The sequence below is a fragment of the Podospora pseudocomata genome, chromosome 3 (genome assembly GCF_035222375.1).
Source record: "Podospora pseudocomata strain CBS 415.72m chromosome 3, whole genome shotgun sequence".
Classification (NCBI taxonomy): domain Eukaryota; kingdom Fungi; phylum Ascomycota; class Sordariomycetes; order Sordariales; family Podosporaceae; genus Podospora; species Podospora pseudocomata.
The window spans coordinates 1,029,479-1,052,818 of NC_085887.1; the positions used below are offsets into that span (position 1 = coordinate 1,029,479).

The 23,340-nt window shown below is 53.0% G+C and overlaps 9 protein-coding genes across 9 annotated transcripts; 4 read left to right on the top strand and 5 right to left on the bottom strand.

Annotated features, from left to right (window-relative positions):
• Positions 1 to 346: 346 nt before the first annotated feature.
• QC762_302870 (uncharacterized protein) lies at positions 347 to 1,817 on the top strand (the record flags this gene model as incomplete). The annotated part of the gene is made up of 2 exons (XM_062888578.1): positions 347 to 1,483; positions 1,542 to 1,817. 2 exons carry the CDS (start codon positions 347 to 349, stop codon positions 1,815 to 1,817), a joined length of 1,413 nt encoding a protein of 470 aa, XP_062744468.1.
• Positions 1,818 to 2,529: 712 nt separating this feature from the next.
• Positions 2,530 to 3,167, top strand: QC762_302880 (uncharacterized protein; the record flags this gene model as incomplete). Its single annotated transcript, XM_062888579.1, has 2 exons — positions 2,530 to 2,678; positions 2,806 to 3,167. The coding sequence occupies 2 exons, from the start codon at positions 2,530 to 2,532 to the stop codon at positions 3,155 to 3,157; spliced, it is 501 nt and encodes a 166-aa protein (XP_062744469.1). The 3' UTR covers positions 3,158 to 3,167.
• Positions 3,168 to 4,471: 1,304 nt separating this feature from the next.
• On the bottom strand, positions 4,472 to 5,806 carry QC762_302890 (uncharacterized protein; the record flags this gene model as incomplete). Its single annotated transcript, XM_062888580.1, has 1 exon — positions 4,472 to 5,806. One exon carries the CDS (start codon positions 5,804 to 5,806, stop codon positions 4,472 to 4,474), a length of 1,335 nt encoding a protein of 444 aa, XP_062744470.1.
• Positions 5,807 to 6,928: 1,122 nt separating this feature from the next.
• QC762_302900 (uncharacterized protein) lies at positions 6,929 to 8,941 on the bottom strand. The gene is made up of 3 exons (XM_062888581.1): positions 7,679 to 8,941; positions 7,343 to 7,620; positions 6,929 to 7,296 (listed from the first exon to the last, which is right to left on the bottom strand). Exons 1-3 carry the CDS (start codon positions 8,756 to 8,758, stop codon positions 7,122 to 7,124), a joined length of 1,533 nt encoding a protein of 510 aa, XP_062744471.1. The 5' UTR covers positions 8,759 to 8,941; the 3' UTR covers positions 6,929 to 7,121.
• A 743-nt stretch (positions 8,942 to 9,684) lies between these two features.
• QC762_302910 (uncharacterized protein) lies at positions 9,685 to 13,496 on the top strand. Its single transcript, XM_062888582.1, has 2 exons — positions 9,685 to 11,265; positions 11,324 to 13,496. Exons 1-2 carry the CDS (start codon positions 9,911 to 9,913, stop codon positions 11,646 to 11,648), a joined length of 1,680 nt encoding a protein of 559 aa, XP_062744472.1. The 5' UTR covers positions 9,685 to 9,910; the 3' UTR covers positions 11,649 to 13,496.
• A 1,299-nt stretch (positions 13,497 to 14,795) lies between these two features.
• Positions 14,796 to 16,600, bottom strand: QC762_302920 (uncharacterized protein). The gene is made up of 2 exons (XM_062888583.1): positions 15,159 to 16,600; positions 14,796 to 15,098 (listed from the first exon to the last, which is right to left on the bottom strand). The coding sequence occupies exons 1-2, from the start codon at positions 15,759 to 15,761 to the stop codon at positions 15,057 to 15,059; spliced, it is 645 nt and encodes a 214-aa protein (XP_062744473.1). The 5' UTR covers positions 15,762 to 16,600; the 3' UTR covers positions 14,796 to 15,056.
• Positions 16,601 to 17,215: 615 nt separating this feature from the next.
• QC762_302930 (uncharacterized protein) lies at positions 17,216 to 17,676 on the bottom strand (the record flags this gene model as incomplete). Its single annotated transcript, XM_062888584.1, has 2 exons — positions 17,216 to 17,435; positions 17,493 to 17,676. Coding segments are annotated over 2 exons (402 nt in total), but the record flags the coding sequence as incomplete, so codon positions are not given.
• A 1,338-nt stretch (positions 17,677 to 19,014) lies between these two features.
• QC762_302938 (uncharacterized protein) lies at positions 19,015 to 19,922 on the top strand (the record flags this gene model as incomplete). The annotated part of the gene is made up of 5 exons (XM_062888585.1): positions 19,015 to 19,188; positions 19,264 to 19,376; positions 19,439 to 19,454; positions 19,501 to 19,624; positions 19,681 to 19,922. The coding sequence occupies 5 exons, from the start codon at positions 19,015 to 19,017 to the stop codon at positions 19,920 to 19,922; spliced, it is 669 nt and encodes a 222-aa protein (XP_062744475.1).
• A 422-nt stretch (positions 19,923 to 20,344) lies between these two features.
• Positions 20,345 to 22,644, bottom strand: QC762_302940 (uncharacterized protein). The gene is made up of 2 exons (XM_062888586.1): positions 21,844 to 22,644; positions 20,345 to 21,794 (listed from the first exon to the last, which is right to left on the bottom strand). The coding sequence occupies exons 1-2, from the start codon at positions 22,467 to 22,469 to the stop codon at positions 20,567 to 20,569; spliced, it is 1,854 nt and encodes a 617-aa protein (XP_062744476.1). The 5' UTR covers positions 22,470 to 22,644; the 3' UTR covers positions 20,345 to 20,566.
• Positions 22,645 to 23,340: the final 696 nt, after the last annotated feature.

Genomic DNA, 23,340 nt, shown 5'->3' on the forward strand with positions numbered 1-23,340 from the left:
GCCAAGATTCCCCTTCACGACGACTCTACCAACGACGACCTGCCCGCATGCATGGGTTGCAGTATTGGGAGGGCGATGGACCGTGATGGACAGTAGGAAGAGCAGGAGCGGGAGGGGAAGCAACTCCAAAGGCGACGCTGACATTGACATGGTACTCCAAGAATAGCACCCACGGTCTCCGTTGATCGACAATTATAAATACCGACGGGCCCTCACCCTCGCCGTCAAGACAAAGAGAGAGAGGTCAGTCAGACTCGGGACATCCTCTCCTCTGATCTCCTTCTTCCACCACCACTTCTTCTTCTTCATCCATCCACCCTCAAGCCAACCACGTCCAACCGCCAACATGAAGGTTACTTCCGTTGTCGCCGCTGCCGCTTTCGGCGCGACGACTGTCTCTGCCGGCCTCTCCGCCGAGGCCGCCAGCAAGCATGAGGAAGTCATGGCTCTGAAGATCAAGCAGTGGGATGCCGCTCGCGCCTCCGGTCTCTTCGGTGGTTCCAAGCTCTACAAGGCCCTCTTCAGCACCGTTCCTTGCAGAAACGGCAAGGCCGGCGAGTACTCCTGCAACAACGTCAACCTCCAGGCTTTCCTCTCCCACGAGGATCTCGGCTCCGCCTCCAAGGCCGGCAACGATGTCTGGGGCTGGACCGACAAGAAGTCTAAGCGCGAGTTCGGTATCGTTGGTCAGACCGACGGTGTCGCCTTCGTTGAGATCACGGGCCTCGGTCGTCTCGAGTACATCGGCCGCCTCGACACCCAGACCGAGATCGTCTCGTGGAGAGATATCAAGGTCATTGGCGACTATGCCTACATTGGCGCCGAGGCCAACAACCACGGTATCCAGATCTTCGACCTCCGCAAGCTCCTCGACGTCAAGCCCTGGTGGAACCCCTTCTTCTTCAAGCCCAAGGTCTTCAGCAAGGAGACCGATATCACCCTCTTCGATGGCGTCGGTGCCACCCACAACATCGTCGCCCACGAGGAGACCAACATGATCTACGCCGTCGGTGGCCGCTCCGGCGCCAACGCCCGCAACACCCCCTGCGCCGGTGGCATGTTCATGGTTGACGTTTCCAACCCCCTCAAGCCAGTGTCCCCTGGCTGCATTCCCCAGGACGGTTACGTTCACGATGCCCAGTGCGTCATCTACAAGGGCCCCAGCGCCGCCTACAAGGGTCGTGAGATCTGCTTCAACTTCAACGAAGACACCCTCACCGTTATGGACGTCACCAACAAGTCGGCCCCCGCCGTCGTCTCCCGCACTCCCTATGAGGGCAATGCCTACTCTCACCAGGGCTGGCTCATTGATGAGAACCAGTCCTTCCTCCTCCTCGACGACGAGCTCGATGAGCAGAACAAGGTCGGGCCTGCTGCCAACGGCCGCACCACCACCTACATCTTCAACGTTGCCAACCTCGAGGCCCCCGTCAACACTGGTTACTACCAGTCCCCTGCCAAGTCCATCGACCACAATCAATACGTGAGTTTTTCTCTTGTGAGATTTGAAGTGTTCAGATCGCTAACATGCTGCTCAACAGGTCATCGATGGTCTCACCTACCAGGCCAACTACGGCTCCGGCCTCCGCGTCGTCGATGTCTCCTCCGTCAAGGTCGACCCCACCGGCGCCAAGTTCAAGGAGACGGGCTTCTTCGACTGCCACCCGGAGGACGATGATGTCAACGGTGTCACCGAGTTCCTCGGCACCTGGTCCGTCTACCCCTACTTCAAGTCCGGCTACATCCTCCTCAACTCCATTGAGCGCGGTATCTTCTCGCTCAAGTACACCGGCAAGAAGGCCGCGTACAAGCTCTAAGTCTGTTGCGATGGGGTTTTTGGGTAGACAGGTTGTATATATAGCTAGCAGTCACTATTGATAATTCTTATTTGTCTCATGTCATGTTTTATTGTGGCTTGAGCTTTTGATTGGTGGCGCTGTTGTAGAGCTACAGTTTCTACACCGCAACTCTATGCTGACTGGATGCCCTGGTCATCTGAACTGGCGTATTGCATGTCCTGCCTCTTTGGGTTCACCGGCCGGAAATAAGCCCTGCCCGCCCAACGCGATACTGTACAGCCCGTCACCTCGGATTTATCCAGGTACCTTCATCGTACCAGCCAGCCAATGGTCTGGCGCCACTGAAGTGAACAATTCATCGTTACACTACACTGCCTGACAGCTGGTCAATCATGGTACAGCCGGAGTCTGGTTGATCGAGCTCAGAACGAATCACAACTTGTTGTCAGCGTCCAAATAGGACCGAGATATTTGTAGGATTAGTCCGCACCGATGAATACGAGGTTTAGGAATACGATGCAGAAAGACCCGACCGTAACGAGATATGACATTGTTGCGATGATATGCTCGATCAAAGGATGGGATTGGTGTGTATAAATTGACCCTTGAGTCTAACCCTTGATCTGCTTTCATGCCATCATCCTCTCACACTCACCATCCACGTTAGAATACTCTCACAGATCCCTTTGCTTTACTACCCCTTCAAAGTTTCAACAAAAATATCACAACGATGAAGTCGATTTTCTCCCTCGCTGCCGCTGCCGCCCTTGTCGGCCTGTCCAACAGCACGCCAGTCCCTGACGCAACAGCCGCCGCTCACGGCCCCTACCACATCTCAGGCTTCTTCGCCTCAAAGCCACATTTGAGCAGTGGCTGCCGGTGTGTAACCCAACAACTACACCCCCTTTCCATCACCCCTTTTCTGGCCCCCTCTCCCTCCCCACTCTCCCTCCCCACTCTCCTCCCCACTCTCCCTCCCCACTCATACTGACCCGTCCCTTCCCAGCTTCGAATTCAACCTCACATCCCCCACCCTCCCCTCCACCCCCCCAGTCTACTGTTGGGCCTCAGTCGAGCTAGGCTTCTCAGGCGCAACCTGGCTGGGGTATGTGTATCAAGGACTAGGTCACTGCGATAACGAGAGGGTCGACTGGACGTTCAACCATCCCAGAGGGGCAGAGACGGATAGAAACGACGCAGTGTTTAATGTCACGGTTGACGGGGTGTTGGGGACGTATAGGGTGCCGAAGGAGGATATCTATGTGAACTTGAACGATGAGGGGAATCCGTTTGATAATGATGTCAGTTATAGCGGGCCGAGGGAGTTTGAGATTGTGGATTTCCCTGGGGGGGACTAGATGGAGGGGGAATTGAAGGGGAAGGGGAGAGGGGGGTGGTTCGGGCGAGATTTTTTGGATTAAATGTTGGAATTTAGAGAGCTGAACTCCTACCGGAGTGTTGGACCGATGGTTTTTTGTAACAACTTGAAGTTGACATTGACCCCCTTTTCTCATACCACCCTTTTTCCACATTGCCGCTCAACCCCCTCTCCCCGCCTTGCTCTCTTCTTATCTCAACCCCCGTCTGATACCCTCTTCCATCTAACCCTTTCCTTTAACCACCCTTCCCACCTCTCTTTCTTCCACCACCACCCCCATCACCTTTCACCTACCTCCTACACCCCTTCCACCCCACAACATCAGAACCACCATTAGGAGCGGGCCAGAGAGCAGCCGTCAAATGGAATTCCCACAGGCCAGAGTAGTGTGCGCTTCACTTTGTGTTCGCTCGCGCCTGAGTACAGGACCGCGAAAGGGGTTACACGTTGACGGGCTGGAGTTTGTGAACAGGTTGGGTGATGGTTGGCAGGTAATTCGGTGGCCATCTTGGTGCGGGTATTGGTGAGATGGTTATACCAGGGAGGAAAATGGTTATTTTCGTAGAGGGCTGGGGACGGGGCATGGCCGTGTTGGTCGATTGGATGTCGTGATGGTTGATGAAGACGGGATGGGTGGTGTACTTGGGCAACCGGGGTCTAAGCGGACAATGTCTAATGGTTTAGCCGGTCATGGTAAGACGGGTCTAGTTCCTGTCTTGGTGGTATACAATTACTGTCTGGTTTTCTGTCAATAGAAATAACAAGTTCAACAACGCTCGAGAGTTGGATACTGACAAGGGACTTATTTCCATGACTCCCAGTGTTGTTGATGTGTCTTCCGCATTGTCAAGTCTAAAATGTGAGCAAAATGATGTCGTTCCATGCCCAAAGTTTCATTTTTGAGGAGACAAAGCATCTACATCAGACCCTACCATGTGCCAATCACGAAGGATGCCTTGATGTAAAACTAGTGGGCGTCAGAATAACACTCACTTGTGTCTTCAAAACGTCAACCTACCTCACCGGATAATCAAGGTGCCTTGTGGAATGGTAGTTAGGCTTCTAAACATTGGAAAGAGCCGCCTAATTATTTTCGACAGGCCTCTTATTATATCTGGTAGGCCTCTTATTATCTTCAATAACCATATAATATACTTGATAGACCTCATTTAACCCATGCTAGGGCCTCATCTAATACCTTGAAGGCCTCAAAAACACACAGCACGCCCTTCCGTAACCTCAACACCTCCATGAACATCCCTTCAACATCCCTTCAATACCCCTCCCCCTAGAATCACCCATCCAAAACCCCCTGACAAGCCCTCAAACTCCCCACAACCGTCAAACTCAACAACGGGCTAATAATATACGAAATCGTCAACAACCTCGCAATCGCCCCCTCTTGCTCCCCCCCCACCCCCTCCGTAACTTGCACCAAACTAATCAACTTCTGTGCCGACGGCCCCGCAGGCATAAGCATCATGGTAAACCACAGAATAGGATCACTCCCCACCCAATCCGTCTTCGTCGCCAGCAGCCAAATCGTCCCGATGCTCATCGCCGGCCAGATGACAAACCGCACCAGCAGAATAAACGACACCGTACCCCAAGGGACAATATTCCTCAGCTTCCCATCTTCCCTCCCTTGTTTCCTGCTCTTGCGGAACTCCTTGATCGAGTTGAACAGCGAAAGCCCAGTGACGAGGACAGGCAGGGGCGCAAACAACTGGCTGATCGTCTTGAGGGAAGCGGTCAACCAAGCGGTGAAGATACCGCCTTCTTGAGTCGGGGCAAAAAAGGCCTTGTGAAGAGGGGGAGCCAGGCCAACCACAGCGCCAATCACCGCCCCAATGAGGGGGGCGTTGAAAAAAGACAGGACAAGCGACACCCACCACTGGGCACGAGGGGAGAGACCATCCCACTGCTCCTGCGACACAAAAAATGGGTGCTCGTCCGTGTAGTTCTCCTGCTGCCGGTTGTCGCGCCCACTCGACGAGCTGTTCCGGTTCCCGAGGAGACGAGTCTGCTCGTCCGCACTCGCTTCTTCATCATCCTGATTCCCGCCTCCGCTCTCGTCCGAGCCATCCTTGTCCTCGCCATCCCACGAGTCCGTGTCCTCGAGCAAACGAGGACCAACCGCAAAAGTAATGCAGTTGGAGATTGTTGAAAACACCAAAAAGTACGACTTGGCGCGCTCGACTGCTTCCTTGCTGGATTCATCTCCCATGACCAGCGTGTCCAAAATTCCCGTCTCTTGTAGTGCCCCAATGAGGAGGAGCGGGTAACTCGTGGTGTTGTTGATGAGGATGGCGACGGAGGCCCAGTTGGGCATTCCGAAACCGAATTGGGCGAGCATGCCGATGCCAAAGGAGACAATGTGGCAGACTACACCCCAGATGACGATGGGGACATAGTTGCTGACGGAGTCGAGGTCGAGTTGAGAGCCGACTTTGGTGATGAGAAGCGCAGGCAAAAAAAGCTGGACGCAGATCTTGGAGATCTTCTTGCTGCTTTTGCGGTCGAGAAGTCCCAGCCAGCCCGCGACGCCGCCATAGGTCATGACGAGGAGGACTGAGAGGGAGGCCTGGATGGCGCCGAGAAAAGATTCAAAGAGGCCGGTAGACCCCATGGTGATTGTTTTGATGTCGTCTGCTACAAGGTGTGGTGTGTTAGTCGAGGCTTTGGAAGTGCTCTGGGCGAAGCTGATAAGCTTCTCTTAGAGGGTGTAATGGTTCAGGCACCATGCGCAGAAGATCTGGGGAAGAGATCTAGGTGTGGTAGATGTCTTGCTCAAATATGGTTCCTGAAAGGTCTAGAACGTGTCGTGTGCTTGATTGCCTTGGCTGGCACCCGACGCCTTGGAACAGCTGAATGCATGACGAGTGGGCGCTCAAACTGATGACGAAAGCCAAGAAACGGTGGCCGGCCAGGGGTTGGCTGTCGCGGTGACAACAAAGCCAAGAAGGCCAAGACAAGGCGCCGTTGGGAATGTGGGTCTATGATTTAAAGTGGCTTTTGGCTGGGTAAGAACTAAAACACTGAAAGACATTGCTTGGCATGAATCAATCCAGATTTATGACTTGCAGAAGTCCATTAGACATAGCTTCCGAAAATGGCCTATCTGAACATCATATGAAAATGATAGAGTGGAGATGGCAGATGTGAAGAGTCTCAATCGAGGTGAGGCCATCTTTCAAAATATTGACCTTCCCAGACCTATGGCTGAGAAGCTCGAAGCAAAAAGTGACGGGAGAGTGCAAGAGGTTTCGATGGAACAAGCAATTCGACCAAAAATCAAGAACAGCCACTTGACTGTTCCAAACATCCGAGGAAACGCCAAAGAAACACTACATCGTCAGAAAGCAAAACTGAATAGCTAGGCTTACCGACAATCTCCCAGCCGCGCGAGCAGCCGGTCACGGGGGGCGGGGCTGGAGGTGGCGGCGGCGGAGGAGGAGGAGGAGGGCCCGAAGGGGGGGTTAGTGGCGGCGTCGGCGGCGGCGTCCTGGGAGGCGTGTGAGTAGGCGTTGGAGGCGGCGCGTAAGGGCTCGCGGACCCCATCTTGACGTTCTTGATGACAAGAGGAAAAAAAGGCCAGACATTTGCGATTTTTTCTGACACTACTTCACCACCCCAGCCAAGCTGCCCTACAGAAGGAAGGAGCCCCTCGCCATATACTCAGTCTTGTCGCACTACCCCAGTGACAGGTCATTATGTCGATACCTGTAGAGAAATAAAACCTCTTCGATCAATCGAGACAGAAACTACATCTTCATGTTCAACTCAATTATCCCAGATACCATCCAGTTTGCTACATACTCAGACAGGGGAACTAGACATAACCTCACCGAGACTTTAAGAGTCAAAGTGCGCATAGAAACAGTCATAGACAGACAATCAACTGTCCAAGAATGTTTCCAATCACATCAACCGATCATATCTGCCTAAAGCTTGCGCCGTGACATTGTAGCCCGTACCCCCGGACTATCATGAGCTCCAAGTGCCACAAAAGCATCCCTATGGCAAGCAATGTCCCTTCCCAAAGTTGTCTCGTACATCTCCCAGTCAAACCGCTTTACAATTGTGGCCGCTGTCAAGTACATTTCAGCATAGGCTAGACTGAAAACAGCATATGTCAGTCGTGGATTCCAGCACGAAGTGCGAAGTCGATCCGTACCTGATTCCAAGACAAGCTCTCGACCCCCTCCCAAACGGTACCAGGTATCTGTCCAATCTCTTCCCTGAGCCTAACCAGCGCTCCGGTTTAAAGACATGCGGCTCAGGAAAAACGGTCGGGTCCATTAGGATAAAGTACCCAGTCTGCGAAACTGGGGTACCGGCAGGAATGACATATTGCTTGTAGATGATGGCTTCATGTGCGACTCGAGGAAGTCTTGTGGTGATACCGTAGGAGAGTCGGAGTGCCTCTTTGATTACCGCTGTCTGTTGTTCGGGGAGGTTAGCAGGTATTGCTGAAGGGGAGAGAGATCTGCAATCTCACCAGATATGGAAGCTGTTGCAACGTGCTCCAAGAAGGGATATCCTGCTCGCTTGGTATGGCCACATCCAACTCTTCTCTGAATCGCTCCAACGCGTCCGGAACGTGCTTCAAGTAGAAGAACATCCTTGTTAGCGTCTGACCTGTAGTCTCAGATCCAGCACCAGTCAACAGTGTAGCCTCATCGCACATTCGCTTCAACGTCCTCTCGCTCGGTGGCAGATTCTCGTTGTCACGCAAAGCGTGGAAAATCGAACGGGCGCCGGACTTCTCTCCATCGGTCCCCGCAAGTATCGGGTTGACCTGCTTGATCATGTCCTCTTGCCGGGCGAGCATGTAAGCCACGCCTGGACTCGTCCTTTTCACAATGGATTGGGGGATCCGCTCCATCAATGACGGGATCCAAGGGAACTGCATCATCAGAAAGCAGCCCCCCGTCGCACCGACGACGGCCTCCTTGAACTGCAGTTCGAAGTCAGGCTTGTCGAGGTACTTTCTGTCGTGCCCAAAGCTGTAGTCGCAGATCACGTCCATGGTCAGCGCCATGAGTGCGGCATCAAGGCGGAAGACCTCCCCCGTCTGGGCAATCTTGTCCAATCTAGCGGAAAGCTTTTCCACTTTGGACTTGATCAACGGCTCCAGCTTGGTGACGGATGCCACAGAGAAGAAGGGATTGAGGGCTGCCCGACGAAGTCGATGTAGGTCGTGTGGCACGGTCGTGAAGGTGGAACTGCTAGCGACAGCCAGTCTGGTCCACCATTCGTACTTGTCGAGCTTGCGCTTCGAGTTGACGCCACATCCGTAGAGCTCGTCGTAGAAGTCTGGATCCAGAATGTGTAGCTCGTGGGGATTGATCCGGACGATTGGACCGTATCTTTGATGCATTTCTTCCACCCTCCACATGAACTGTCCTTTTTTGACCACGTTCCAGTAGAACTCGTACCAGAGTGTTACGGCTGTCAACTTGGGACCGGGAAACCTGGACAGTGGGTGGAAGTAAAGACGCCAGATGACGGTGGTAGCCATCCAGCAGAGTCCACCGACGATGGCGGCCACAAGCGGCCAAGGTGTGATTGTCTCCATGGCGCCGTCGCTCTCACCGTCTGATATTCAGGGAATATTCTCGGGAACTCGCGCTAGCTTCGATCGACACAGGGCTTTTGACCAGGAGCTGGTGGGAGTAAGTACTATCTAGGATGAACAAAGGTCAGTTGCCAGTTTGATCTCCCTGGGTGTTCAAAGAGGGGTAAGCTGAAGCAGCACGACGAACCAGCAGAACCAACATCGTGTTGGATACTGGGCCAAGCCAAGCCCGACGGCCACGGCTGTTATCACAGAGCATGAGCAACCAATCGGACAGCATGGTGCAGGGACCTATTGAACCAACATCGCCGGAGGGAGCTGAAGCCCCGGACGCGGTACCACAACATCTTTGTTGTACCACACTGGCGAATTTGACGGTAAGGGCACTCGTTTGCTAGGTGTCGGATAGACAGATCTACCCCGTCAACCTCCCATGGTGTCTGAGCCTACAACATACCCATACAGTACTAGAAGCTCTGCTCTAGACTGTAAGCCTGCCGGGATGGAAAGCTGTGGTACCTTGGTGACAGAGCGTGGGTGCTGGGAAGGCTCCTAGAGTATAGAAAATCGGCACAGAGAGACGTCTCATCACAGATAGCTGTATGGCATGCCGTCTTGTATCAGATTGGTATACATTGTTGAGAGATACTTGAGGAAAATTGGCCAACCCATCGGCGATTCTGGCGAGGCGGTGATTCTTGCCTCGTGTGGTGCAGGACGGAGCAGGTACACAGGCAGAGCAACCTGGAAGGTTTGGGGCGATCAGGCGTCCAGTGAAAGAACAAGCCCGCTTGCGATGCTGTGGACCTAGGTTCAGTGGGCAGCACCGCAAACCTTTCCAGACCGTACAAGTAATCGCACCACTGGCAAATCTCCTGGCCCAGTGCTCGAGATGGGTAGGTGCTCCGAGAGGAAGAAGGGATTGAAAGGCGTGCACCCACGGTCTGTCTGGTTTACGAAGTCTTCTTCTCCGCTCTTATGCTCCGTGACAGGTTGACTTTTCCTCTGCAGCCAGCACCGGATCCTGCACCACCAGGGAACTCGAAATCAATAATGACCTCTTGACCTCTCATCTTCGCCGTCCATCGGGCTGGTATTATCCTATTATCTATTCTTGACCCACCACCACAAGTGGCTTACTCCGTACAGGCGATGCCTCTGCAGCTGGTACAGCTGCAGAGAGCCGGGGAAAATGTTCCATCAATTATCTCCTCATTATCAACACGATCATCAACTGCCTCATCTCCTATTACCACCATCAATATCAACAGGTACGTGCTTTCAGGCTCTTTGACACGGGAGACTGGCGTCATCGGTGGCCCTGTGCCCGGCTCCCGTCGATGCGTACATTTCGACGTCACTCTTCGCTACCTACCACTTTTCAGAGAGAAATTGCGAACCGATAGGTGTCTCCAGTCCTACTTTATTATGCTTCCTGTATTTCTTCTCCAGTCCAAGTTCTCAGCACTGCAAAGAGAGACCAAACCGCCCCAACCTCTTCCAGTTGGCTCTCGACTTGTCATCATCTACAACCACCCAAAGGACGGCCAACTCGGCGATCTCTTGTACAAGATGGTCATTCGATCAACTTCCAACCCGTATGGGGGCCATAGTTATGTCTCTGACGATCCTTCCGATTTCCACCCCATATCGCGTCCACGGACAGCATGTCCCACCTTCAGCACAACTCTCAAGACTTCCCTACTGTCTCCAGGGCTGCTGTTGCATTCCACTCTTCTCCCGTCACTGGCGTTGAACTCCTCTCTTGCAAGCATATCATACACTGTGGCTCGGCTCACCAACCGCTTGGAAGCCAAAGACCTGATCTGGCCTCTCGGTCCCCTCCTCAACGCATGGTGGTCCGCCGTGTTTCGGCATCAATTTGCACACCACCCAGTTTCCCTCTTTTCCGCTTACAAGGCCCTCGCTCGCCCTGAGAAGCTTGTTTTGACTGGAGTGACTCTGTGGGGAGGCAGACTCTTTTACCGGGTGCTCTCCCGTATGCTCAAGAGGGAGAAGGGTCGTGACAAGCCCGCCTACGAGTCACTCAAGCGTCAGCATGGCTTCAGCTGGAACAAGATCTGGTGGAAGAAGTTTGTGCCCGAGATTGGCTGGTTGACCCTCATCAGCCTTCCTGTCGTCACACCTTTCAGACTGGGATACTACTCAGGCGCAGTGATCCAGCAGTCGCTGACGTCAATCACACAGAAGGGCTGGGTTCAGGCCTTGTCAGTCGGCTTGTTCACTATGGGTCTCACCATGGAAGTCTTGGCCGATTGGCAGTTGGACCGGTTCAAGATGGGCAAGGGAATTGGAATTGGCCCTGGCACCAGGAGCCGAGCGGGTAGTCTGGAGAAAGAAAATGGAAATGGCGTCAAGTTTACCCAGCCAGGTTGGACTGTCGAGACAGGAGTGAATGGACGCAGAGTTTCCATCAGCAGAGAGAGGGAGAACCGTGAAGAGAAGATTTGCAAGGAAGGGGTTTGGGGTATTGTGAGACATCCCAAGTAAGTGCCAACCCACTGTCACCACTACCTTCCCATACTGACTTGTTGGTGCTCACAGCTATCTCGGCGACGCCCTCGTCCACCTGTCGTTTCCACTCATGCTCTATGCGTCCGACCTCCTCACTCCGATCGCCATGCTTGGCCCTCTGGCGAACTACCTCTACCTTCGATGTGTCGGCGGCGACAAGACCGACGAGTACACGCGAACCAGACGATACTCATCTGAGGACGTCAGCAAGAAGATCGAGTTCGACCGCTACCGTCGAGAGCGAAACAGCTTCTGGCCGGACAAGGGCCAGATTCACAATAAGTGGACATGGATCGTGGTCGGCTGTGGCATGGCGGGCGCACTGATCGAGAGACTAATCATGGGTGTTGTTTGACTTCAGGCTTTGTGCCGGTCGTGGTGTTCAGGCGGTCTCGAGGCAACAATCTTCACTGCGAATTCGGGCAGCAGCATTTTCAGGCGTTGAGGCTTGGATTATTGGCGTACGGCATCTTTCATCATTCGCAACTATCCTCATTATCCTCCTTCTCCGGCGACCCCCTTTGACTTGGTTCTGTAGACCATCCTCGGGCCACCTCAAGCCTTGGTTACGTCCACCGTCCTGGTCGATCTCAACCGTTGGTCGGACTATGTCATTGCCAATGTTCCAGGCTGCTCTCTGGTTGGCGACCACCACGACACTTTGCCTCGAGACCTACGGCAGCTCTTTCACCGACATTACCACTTCCATATCACCGTCGCTGTTGGCATCGTTACCGTGCAGCTGCTACAAAATTTGCCTTGTCATGTGTATCAAGTGCCTCTCTGTCGCCGCCACGTGCTCCTTCCTCCGCTAGGCAGAACCTGTACTACCTAGACCAACATTGTCCCAGAAGGTAGCCCCGACAGCTTGGCTAGGTCACGCCTGTTCACAAAGTCGATGGGACAAAACACGCTCAGCCCCAGCCCAAGCCATTCCAGCCATCGACTCTGTCGTGAACCCACACTGCCGTCTAGAATGGCACTTGCTACGACGACAAGGAGCCTCAGAAGGCACGGCACACTCAGCTCGTGCGTAGCAACCATGCCGTTTGCCATCAACAATCTCGAATCTCGCTGTCGGCAGTCAAGAAGTCAGAAGTCCAAGCTATGTTGATCGGCCTAGTCAATGTTTGGTGGACGGGTGGACTTCCAGGCTTGTCTGTCCGGCAGGCTTGTCCCCCCCAATCCTGTCCCCAGCCATATCCCATGTCAACGCCAATTTTGACAACCGTCACGGAAGGCGTTACTTCGAAGGTTAACCCGAGCCTTTGCGCTTTCTGTTAGACATTGCTGTCGCTTTCCGATGAGATTCAAGGCCTCGAGTGACCGGATCGGGCGATACTTGCTCAGTCGCTGTGGCCCTGAATATGTCAAACAGTAGCTGCCAGAAGGACTGCTGGCTGCTTGTGTCCAGTGTTTTTGCTTCCCAACCGAGCTTGTCGGTCGCGACCAAGTGCTGGAACACGACAGATGCGGCCAGATGAGACACAGAACCTGCTTCTTGCCTCCCCTTCACCTCGGCTTCGACAACTTTGGTTCTTCTATCTGCTCAAAGACAGCACATGGATAGTCATTACTTCGCCACCGCCAGGGTAGCACAATATTCTTTTGCAGCAGCGTATCGTACTACAGATTTACCGGCCTGCTTTCAAGTTCATACCTCGCTTCAGCACCCACGCAGCAATTACAGGGCACAGTCGAGCAACCACTGTTCGGGCTGACCGCACCAGCGCAGTGTCATTGCCATGAATGATTATCTGAATCCCTTCGCTTTCCATCTGTTGGTCTTTGCGAAGGGTCCCTCACAAACGGACGTGACCGCTGCCCAAACCGCCCTTCACCACTGGCGCCTGAGATATCCAAGAGCTGCAGCAATGCTCGCTCCTGTGGTATATATGTTACAGTGTCGGTACCACCACGGTGCCGACAACAGGATCATTTCGAAGGTCTTCATAGCCAGTACGCCCCGTTTGCTGACATTTTCTACTCCTCTCCTCTTCTTTTATTCGAGATGTATCCTTACCGACCCACTCATATCTACCGCTCCCAGGTGGTACAAGGTAAGCTAACGGCCCCATGGGCACCAACGTTCGACACGAGCTGAAGTTGGCCGTGGCTTGTCACCAGGGTAGCTAAGAGGATGAGTTGAGATGAGATGACCCTCATCTTATCTCACCCCACGGATCCAGGCCTTCGGCTCATCCCACTGTCTCGTCTTATAGAGGAGATAAAACCGTATTATCTCATCTAGCCACCCTGCTTATCACGGCCACATTTCCGTCGCGAAATCATGTTTCAGAACCACTGGAGTGCCGCGGGCGGCAGAGGGTCGCCGGCTTCATGCTATGGTATTGCGCGAGCTGCTCCCCCTCACGGACACAGCCGTCCGACTTTTGCTTTCGTGCCTGCCCGCGCCCAGAATCAACGGCGTGACGGGGGCCTTCAGTGGGCGGTAAAGCGACTCGTCACCCCCGCTGGCTCAACACCAGCCACACCCCCTCGCCAGACCCGAGGATCTCGCCGGTACTATCCGACCCATCCAACCCAGCATCACCCCCCACACGTGAACAGTGGCGGTCATCCAGCTCGATCTTAACGGGCCAGGTCGTCGTCCCACCGGCTCTCGCATATCCGTGCCCAGCCGTGGCTTGTTGGGACGACAAGAGACGAAATGCTTGCAGGATGTCAACACCAAGGGCATCATGTGCCGTGGGGATAGGTAGTTTAAAGAGAAATGTAATGCGTGGGGGGGGGGGGCTTGGTGTGAGGGGCGAGTTGGAATAGGGCAAGGACATGGCGTTCCGGTAATGTGATTTGGAGGGTAGGTGGTTGGGAGGATAGGTGTTTTGGGTATGGTGGAGGTGTTGGTACGGTGAATGGGACAGTGTATGGTGTATTGTATGGGCATTGCATTGGGTTTGCATTATGGTCTTTCTATCCTCTGTATTACGTTCATTTTATCTCTTATTGTTTTTCATTTTACATCTTGTATTCCTTTTCACTTTTACCTGTTTTATTCTTACATGTATTTAGCACATTCTTTTCTCATTGCTACTGTATAAAGTAGGGTGTATTAATGTTGGGAACAAAGAGGACGGGGCTGGGCTCCAAAGGAGCATGGACAAACCAATGGAGAGGGGGGGGAAGATCCCCAAGGAGCGTGGACGAACCAAGGGAGTTGGAACTGCTCACTTTTGTATTCACATTATTTCTGTTGCACGTTTTTTACCATAGAATGGACAGGATGGAAGAACACTATCTTTGGAACTTGGTCTGCTTGTTTGCATCAATGTCTAGGTGTGGCATGCCCTTGGCGAGTTGTCTTTTGTGACAGCGGTGTAAATCTCCGGGAGTCAACAATGACTGGTGTCTAGTAATGCCACTGGCATGAGTCTATTTGAGCTATCACATCCCCACTCAAGGTTGAGATTGGTTTGTATTCTGACTTGGTATCGAGGGAAAATGCAGCACTCCGGTTCCAGACAGCATTTTGGGAGTGGAATCACCGCAACAAAATCATCCACCGGAGTACCTTGGGCAAGGGGTGTTTATTTCTACCTCCTGAAAACCTAATCTCCAAACTGCGTGTGCTGTCAGAGCGTGAAGGACAAAAAGACAACATCTAGAGAACTGAACAAAACAGAAGTCTAGAATATGTAGCAAATGAAAATTGTAAAGAGTGGCTGAAGTTTGTGTTCCACCATACCTAGCTACCTCCACCCAACCCACCACGCCTCCATTCAACGCCTCCCAGTTCGTGGCTTCACTGGCGTTTCTTCACAACGCCATGATCAAAGTCAAATTTCTGTATTACCTGTCAGCTACCATGAATGCTCAAACGAGTCAAGGAAGGATAATACTCACAACAAGCAGACTGATTCCGAATATCGAAAACAAACTGCTCCGCAGTCAACGAACCCCCACCCGCATTCTCCGGCTGCAGGCTCAAGTCCCCAAACACAGTAAAATTGACCAAGCTGTTCTGCGGGTTGGGAGGAGTGAGCCGATAGCTAATGCTGTCCCGGAGAACGTAAGGCTCCGCTGAGCGGGCACCGGTCCACTGCCCGTTGGGGCTGACGTCGGTGATGGTCCCGATGGTGGGCTGGATGGCGTAGTCGCGCGCGGTGAAGAAGGCTGTTATGCCGTTGCTGGGGAGGTAGACCGTCCCGGTTGTCGTGCCGAGGGCGGTGCCGGCTGTGCACTGCCCCACCGGGAAGCTGACTTGGAGGGTGGTGGTGCAGGACTCCTCGCGGGGGCCGGAGGGGAGGGTGACGCCGTAGTTGGGGTAGGTGACTGTGGCGATTTGGTTGGCGTCGTCGTAGAAGATGAAGGAGCCTTCGCAGCCTTGGCCGGTTTGGGTCGCGACGCGGGTGAAGACTGCGCGGGGTTGCTGGCGGGCTTCAATGATGGGGCCGGCGAGGGCAGTGGTCGCTTGGAGGAGGAGGGCGGAGGCGGTGGTGTACTTCATTTTTGCGGTTGTAAAGGGATCCGGTCAGGAAGAAGACTGTTGGAGGTGGTTTTGAGCAGGAGGTGATGATGATGATGATGATGAGTGTTGTCTGAGAAGGTGGGCTTTATACTTGTGTTGGCTGCTTGAATGTCGGTGAACATTCAAGCCGTTTCTGTATCTTCTGCTAGGCCTTAGTAAGGGCCGCTGGCTCGTGATGCCTTCGCGCCCTTCCATGTCGATGAACACCGGACATCTCGGCCTTGCATCATCAGCCTTACGCTGTGGCGAAATGCTTGGTGCTGTTGGGTTCTATCCCACACCCGTACCGGGTAACATTGCTGCTAGGACGATATCCCAGTAACGTGGACCTGGGACTAAGGTAGCATGACTCGATGAACCATCGAAACACGGTGAGGATGATGCCAAACGCTTCTTTGGGTGTATCTCGGTGTGTGTCAAGGTATCTCGGCTAGGTCGTGATCTCGGTCCTGCGAAAACCCATGGCAACAAAAGCCTATAGACGTGGTCAGTTGCGTCTCACCAACTGCGGAGGAGGCGCAAAACAGGAACAATCTCGTCGTGATGGACGATGAATCGGGATTCGGCAAGCATCTGCGTACAATGCTCACTGACTAGTTGATTCTTCTAGGTCAAACAAGCGAGACCTTCCAATTGAAGAACATTTGCTTATGAAGCAAGGGACCTACTGACCTGGTACCCAATGGTGTGGTCAGAACTCGAAGCGCGTATTGAAGTCAGCGGGCGTTCTCTTGTGTAACACCAAAACATGTCTCGATGTTTGGGACTGAAAGAGGCGCATGCTGATGCCACAGGTCATTTGAGCCTCGGTCGGCTTTACCGGGTTCGGTGCGATTCTTGGTCCCAGCCTGAAGAACAGCCATTCGTTAGCTTAATTCCGAGCTTGATGATAGCCTCCATTTTAAGTTGAAACGCGCGGTCAATCGTGCACCCATACAGGTGATTAACTTGTATCGAGGCACATAGGAAGCACAAGACTGAATACAATATGCCTAGGCGAGTGACCAGTAATGACGCCAACGATCCGTGTTACATTTGATAGCAATAGTATATGTACCGCATATGCGGTGGGGTTCCAAACTGGTAGAGACAGCGAGGTCCATGGGATGACAGGGTCCGGTACATTCTGTTCGGCTTGCCGCGAGGATAGGCCAGTCCACTGCATGCTCGTCAGTCACTGGTCCACTGATTCGCCGTGCTGATCATTGTAGCCAGAATACATACCCGCTGATGCGCCGCCTCGTTGTAGCCCAGGGGAAATGCCATCATTCTGAGCGTGTGTGATCTGTGGTACCTCTTAGGGGGGATCAGTCAGGGCCCCATGGTCCAAAGTAGGGGTGATTTTCCATACCTACAGGTAGCCAGCCAGGAACAAGTCCTCCTCTCCTTGCCTTCCATCATCCCACCCTCGATATCGAGTACCTTGCCAAAGCTCAGGCCAGCATGGTCCAAAGCGCCGGTTGATCCTGGTCTTCGTCACCCGGCGTCATCCCCTCAAGGCCGGTCCAATCCTCGTTGAAGAGGATATTGGTGAGAAAACAGCGTTTGTTGTAGAGAAACCAGGTACTCGCAGCAACAATCACCCACCACCTTGCCATGTCGGGGTCTGCAAGAAATCGGGTTTCGAAGATGGGCATTTTGTTGATGATTGGGCTGGCTATTGTCTGATCAGCGATTGGTAGAGAGAGCAAGGCCCGGGGAAACGCTTACAGCGGGCAAAAGGGGATGTGATTCGGTGGTGGTGGTGGTAGTGGTGGTGATGGTGGTGATGGTGATGGTGATGGTGGTTGACGGACGAGGAAGTGTGCTTCTAGAAAAGTCCAGGGGAAGGCTGGTGGAAAAGGGGGTGGGTGCCTGGTGCTGCGGCCTGTGTAAGAGACTTCGGGGGCCCGGGCCTGAGCACATCTTTTCCCCTCACTCTCAAGAGTTGGCAGGTGTACAGGAGGGTCCTGCCTGTTGGGAATCCGGTAGGGTAAAAGCCCGGTAGCCTTTCACCATATACCCACGCACAGGTATTACCTTTATGGATTTTTCATGATTCTGCAAAATCGTTTCTTGATCACTTGCTGGCCAACCCTCTAGCGTTCACCAGCGCCACCCTCCGTTTGTGCACGACATCGTTGTTTCGCTGGCAAGCCCTGGGAAGTGCTTGAACACGCTGCTGAAACCCCGCCAGTCTCGTTCGTGGACGCTGCGGGCGGTAGCCGGTCACAGCAAAACACAGCAACAAGGAACGTGCCATGGCCCCATCATCATCGGCCACCATATCGGCCGGTAACATATCATCACGCCAAACATTCAGAGCATAAAATCGCCTCCATGAGCTTGTTCTCCCCTAACTTGTTCTCCCCTCACTGGTCCACCACAGCGGGAATCTCCTCGGCCGATGGATCCCTTCCAGCCCCAAGCAGCCGACTCTAGCGAACGCAATGTCCGACAAAGACAAGATTGCACAGCTCCTTCGTGAGCTGGAGGAAGCCAAGGCACGAGAGGCGCAAGAGCGACGCGAGAAGGAGCGGCTTCAGCTGGAGCATCGAAAGACCACGTTCCTCGAATACCTGCGCAACTGCCACAGGCATCTCTACAACGCTCTACGACTTGCCGACACATCGAGGTCTTCTACGGGCTATACGAAAGTCGTGGGCAAGTACTACCCCAAGCGACTTCGTCCTTGGACCAACTTTGCCAACGTCCTCCACCCACGTTATTTCGATCTTGTGCAGAAGATCTGTGGTTAAAGGCAGCTCTTCCCACCAGCCAGCACGACTAAGTATCTTGGGACGGCCATCTCGGATCATCAAGCGGGCAACGAGAAAGCGATCGACCGTTTTGAGGTAGATGCAATCGAGCGCCCAGTGCAGGGGATCCTCAAGGTTCTTGCAACGCATGAGGAGGCGGGCAAAGCATATCGATGCCCCGAGTTTCGGTTCAGCGCTAACCTCCGCGAGCTCACACAAGAAAATGACGGGAGTAGCGTTGCAGATAACAACACTAGCGATGGGAGTTCGGAGCGACGCCAACAAGCCGGGCCGAATAAGCGCCTACGTCCAAGAGGAAATACATATGCTTGAACACACAGCCTGACGGAGTCGGCATACGGATGCAACCCGGCGGAGGCCAGACCCATGCCTTTATGTACGACTACAAGGCAGCCCATAAAGTCGCTAATCACAGAACGATCATTTGGAGAAGCAACTAGTCTCTCCAACACGGAACGCTTCACCGTCAGCTCATGGCAGCGTCTGTGGACCGGTACCTCACCAAAATCCGGGCTGAACCCCCTACCATCATCGTCAGTGACCGGATAGAAGGCGAAGGTGAAACTATTCGCTTACAGTGGATCAATGTGCTTAGAGAAGCCGACTACATCGCCAAGATGGCGGTGTTTTTCCGACTATACAAAATGGTGCGTCTTCGCCTTATGTCCACTTACCTATCAACTTTACAAATAGCACGAGCATCCACTAACCCCATCGTTCAGATCATTGAAAACGCAATCCACACAGCCGGAGAGAACAACGCCAACGAGCTCCGAGGCTTCTTGTTCCTCATGGGCCTGTCCGTTGCGCACGAGCTGATCCACACCTTTGTCGGGTTCCTCACTGGAGATGGCGGGCGAGACACGCCCGACAGCATTCGCTAACCTCTCGGCCCAGTCCGGCAGGAAGGAGAGTCAGTGAACTTCTGAGGAGGAAAGTTGCTTCGCTGCAGGATCCAGGCCTACTTCAACCCGAGAAACCCGCGCGGTACCCGCCAGGTTGGTGACATGGTTGGGGTCTTCACGACGCAGAATACAGGTCGCGCCGTGAGCGAGGCTTGGATGCATGACTGCTTAGGACTGAGTGAGTTTCCCTCCACCCCCTTTACTCCTCATCCTGATACTAATCATCATCTTCAGACTGGAAAGACTTTACTTTTCCCGTCGATCTGGCCGGACCGTCGCAAAACTGCACCAATCGCACACAGATGGAGGGCACCGCACAGAGAAAGACATGGAAGGACAGACTTCAATATCGCGGTGACTATACGCCCCACATGCCAGAGATAAACCACATGCCGCTGCATAGGATCAGCTCCTCTGCTCTTCGTGACATTATGCGAACTGTTGCAAACACGGCTTACATCAAAGTCCGGGCATGAGCGCCGCGCACGACATGGGTAGGTAGGTAAAGGTGGATTATTCTTTGGCTTGGTCTTTTTGGGTACCTGGAGTTTGGAGTTTGCGGGTTTGATCGAGATAGATTGTATTCTGAAATAGTAGGTAATTCAAGTTGAAATAGCACCGAACTGCTTCTGCCCCTTGGTAACTCAAAAGGTCAGCAACGTCTGAATTCCAAGGTAACAGGGACGAGAGACCTTTGCGGAGCCCCTTTATTTATCTTACCAGCGCCCCACTCCATACCTATTTACTTACCCTGCCTATAAGAGACCTTAAAGGAAAATCAATAAGCCTATAAATTATCCGCTAAGGCCTTTAAACTATCTTTTAAAGGCTTTGAACTATTTTCAAGGGCCTTTTAATTGTTTTTTAGGTGTCATTACATCTTTTTAGCGCATAACAATTGTTCTTCGAAATATAGTTAAATTCATTATGAAGGGGGCGTTGGTTGGATAAAAAATAGAGGGCTCAGTAAAGGTTCTCTGATAGATACACCTAACCACATCCATATCCCCCTTCATCGTAAATATTATCCCCTCCACTATAATACTTAAGGACCATCCATCAACCCAACAATAAATATCTTAACGCTATTAAAGAGATCCGAACACCATCACGGTAATAACTAACCAGACCCAACCCCCAAATCATTACTCTTCCCAGAACCACCATCCGTATCAAACCTCGCCTCGTCCATATTTCGCACAAACATCACAAACCACCTCACAGTATGGACATGATTCAACACACTGACTCTTTCATCCACAGTATGAATCTTTCCCAGTCCCACCTCGTCATCAGCGTCGTAGCCGGGCGCAAATCGAAAGATGTGCCTCGTCAAGTTCCAATAAAACCTCGTGTCGGTGTTGCCTGTCATGATCCCAGGGGTAACAATGACGTTCTTGCCGTAGACGGCACGAACCGTGCCGGCTAGTGTTGTGAAAGGGCTGTTTATTGAGCCGTCTGCTGGGGTGATGGGGGCTACCTCCAGTTTGTTCACCGCTGACGAGAGGTGGATCGAATTGGGCTCCTCTTGCGAGTCATCAAAGGCGTGAAGGGTGAGGTTGTATTTCTTTGCGATCTCGTCACCGATAGAGGTGAGACGGTCCGTAACAATCTTTGTGGTCTCGCCGATATTGATACGGTGGTTGACTGTTACCGTAGCGCGCTCGGGCAGAGCGTTGGTTTTAATACCGCCCGAGATGACGTCCACTGCTTGGGAGGTTTGCATTAGGTACTTGATTGCTGGGCCTTGCTTGGCGGCTTCGAGCGCGAGACGGTCGGGCTTGTTCCTACAGGTAAGGAAAAAGGAAGGCTTTTTGAATGCGTTGTCCGCCAGGAGCTTCTTGAGTTTCTTTGGGAAGTTATCCGAGTAGCCGGCGCCGCACTGCAGCTGCGAGTAATAGGGATTCTCCTCAACTAGGCGTGTTGGGTACTGTTCGGACTCGATCTTGGTGATGAGCTCGCTGAGAACGCCGATGCTCGTGTGGTCGGAAGGGATGGAGGAGTGGCCACCTGGCATTCGGACGGTGATTTTGACGTCGACGTAGCCTTTCTCGGCTGTTCCGGGCTTCGCAAAGAGGGTGCCCCATGTCTCTTCGAAGCCGGCGCCTTCGTCGACAATGACAGCGACACCATCCTTGCCGTATCTCTCCTGAAGGAAGGCAGAAAGGGCCGATGCTCCTCGTCTCCCGGATACCTCTTCGTCAAAGCCAAAGGACAGGATAATCGTGCGTTTGGGTTGAAAATTGGCTTCTAAAAGGAGTTGAAGGGTTTCCAGCAACGCGATGAGGGTGTTCTTGCAGTCAGCAGCCCCACGGCCCCAGACGTATTTGCCATCATAGGCACCGCTCCTACAAAATGTTAGCAATTGGATTGATGTTTTCCCTTGGCCGAGCCTACCAGGGCGGGTGGGTCCATGATCCGATCGTCTCTGGTGGCACGGGTACGGTATCCTGATGGGCCATCAAAAGCGTGGGTTTCAGGCTATCGTCACTGCCCTTCCATGTATACAGCAAACCATGAGTGTTGACCTTTTCAACCTGCAGTTTCTCGTGGATCAATGGGAAGGTCAGGGCCAGATAGCCATGAAACTTGAAGAACACTTCCCATCTTGGATCCCGACCAACTTCACCCATGTCATCAAAAGATTCTGTCTTTATCTGGATAGCGCGGGAAAGACGGTCAACGCTGGCGTTCCTGAACGCGTCGCCCTCGATGATGTCAACGAGCTTGTCGAGGTCTTCGTTTTTGGCAGGGAAGTGCGGTTCTGGTTGGGTGCATTGATCTTTGAAATCGGGCTCACGGAGGAAAACAAATAGGAGTGGGCGGTCCACCAGAATTGAAAGACCGCACAAGGCCAGGACGAAACCCCAGAGAATATACCAACACGAAGTCTCCCTGGTGGCGATGCGCATTCTATTTTGGCGCGCGTGTGTTGGAGGGGGAGACAGATGCTGTCTGTCGGCCATGGCTTCGCGCGTCTTCGCAGACGCTGTCTCCAGCTTTTCGTACATGTTGTCTGCCATTTTTGTTGCTGATGACGGCGATGGCGATGAATGGATGGAGGAACAACGATGATGTGTGGCGGGTGAGATGACGCTCGAGACGCTGTGGGGCCCCTGAATCGCCGCTGAGCGGGGATAGTGAATCAATTGCCGAACTATTTGTCGTCAATGAAACGTTGCTGTCCAATCATATCACTCAATTTCATGCTACGAGGTGGGCGAAGGGATAACAAACAGCAACGAGTAGCCATTAACGTGAGATGTTTTGTAGGTAGATTTGTAATCAGCTATCATTTGCCTAGAGAAAGGATTTACCTGAGGCATGATATCGCAAGCTGTGAAGCTTTATACCAAGAAATATGTTTATAAGCTCTTGCTTCTGAAAGTTATGAAATATCATGTATAGGATTTGGCATGGCTTCATGATATGACCTCGGCACGGCATTATTTCAACATTTACAAATCGAGAACTCATGAAGCGAGGGGGCTCAAGTGTGATAACCAGACTGCCAGTCCCTGAGAGCTTGTTCACTCTTATGACCATCAACCACCTCCTAGCAATCCGAGTGAGCAATAAGCAGGACCTGCCTAGTCTAACCACGGTGCCGGAGCTCATGCTTGCCCCTTGAGCGGGCTTCGCACAGTCTGAAGACTAAATGGGCTTGACCACTGGCAAGTAGAGAGCACTCGCCGAGAGCCGAGCCGAGAGCAAGCTTGATGACCCGGACGTGCACCTGCCTTTCTTGCAAGCCCTAGGTACGTACCTACTAGGGTAGGAAAGAAGGTCAGTCACCGATTACACTAGGGCATTCCATTGCTTTCCCCACAAAACTGCAACCACCCCTCGCACCCTTTCCCTCGCACCTTTGTCCCACTCAACCTACTCGTCTTC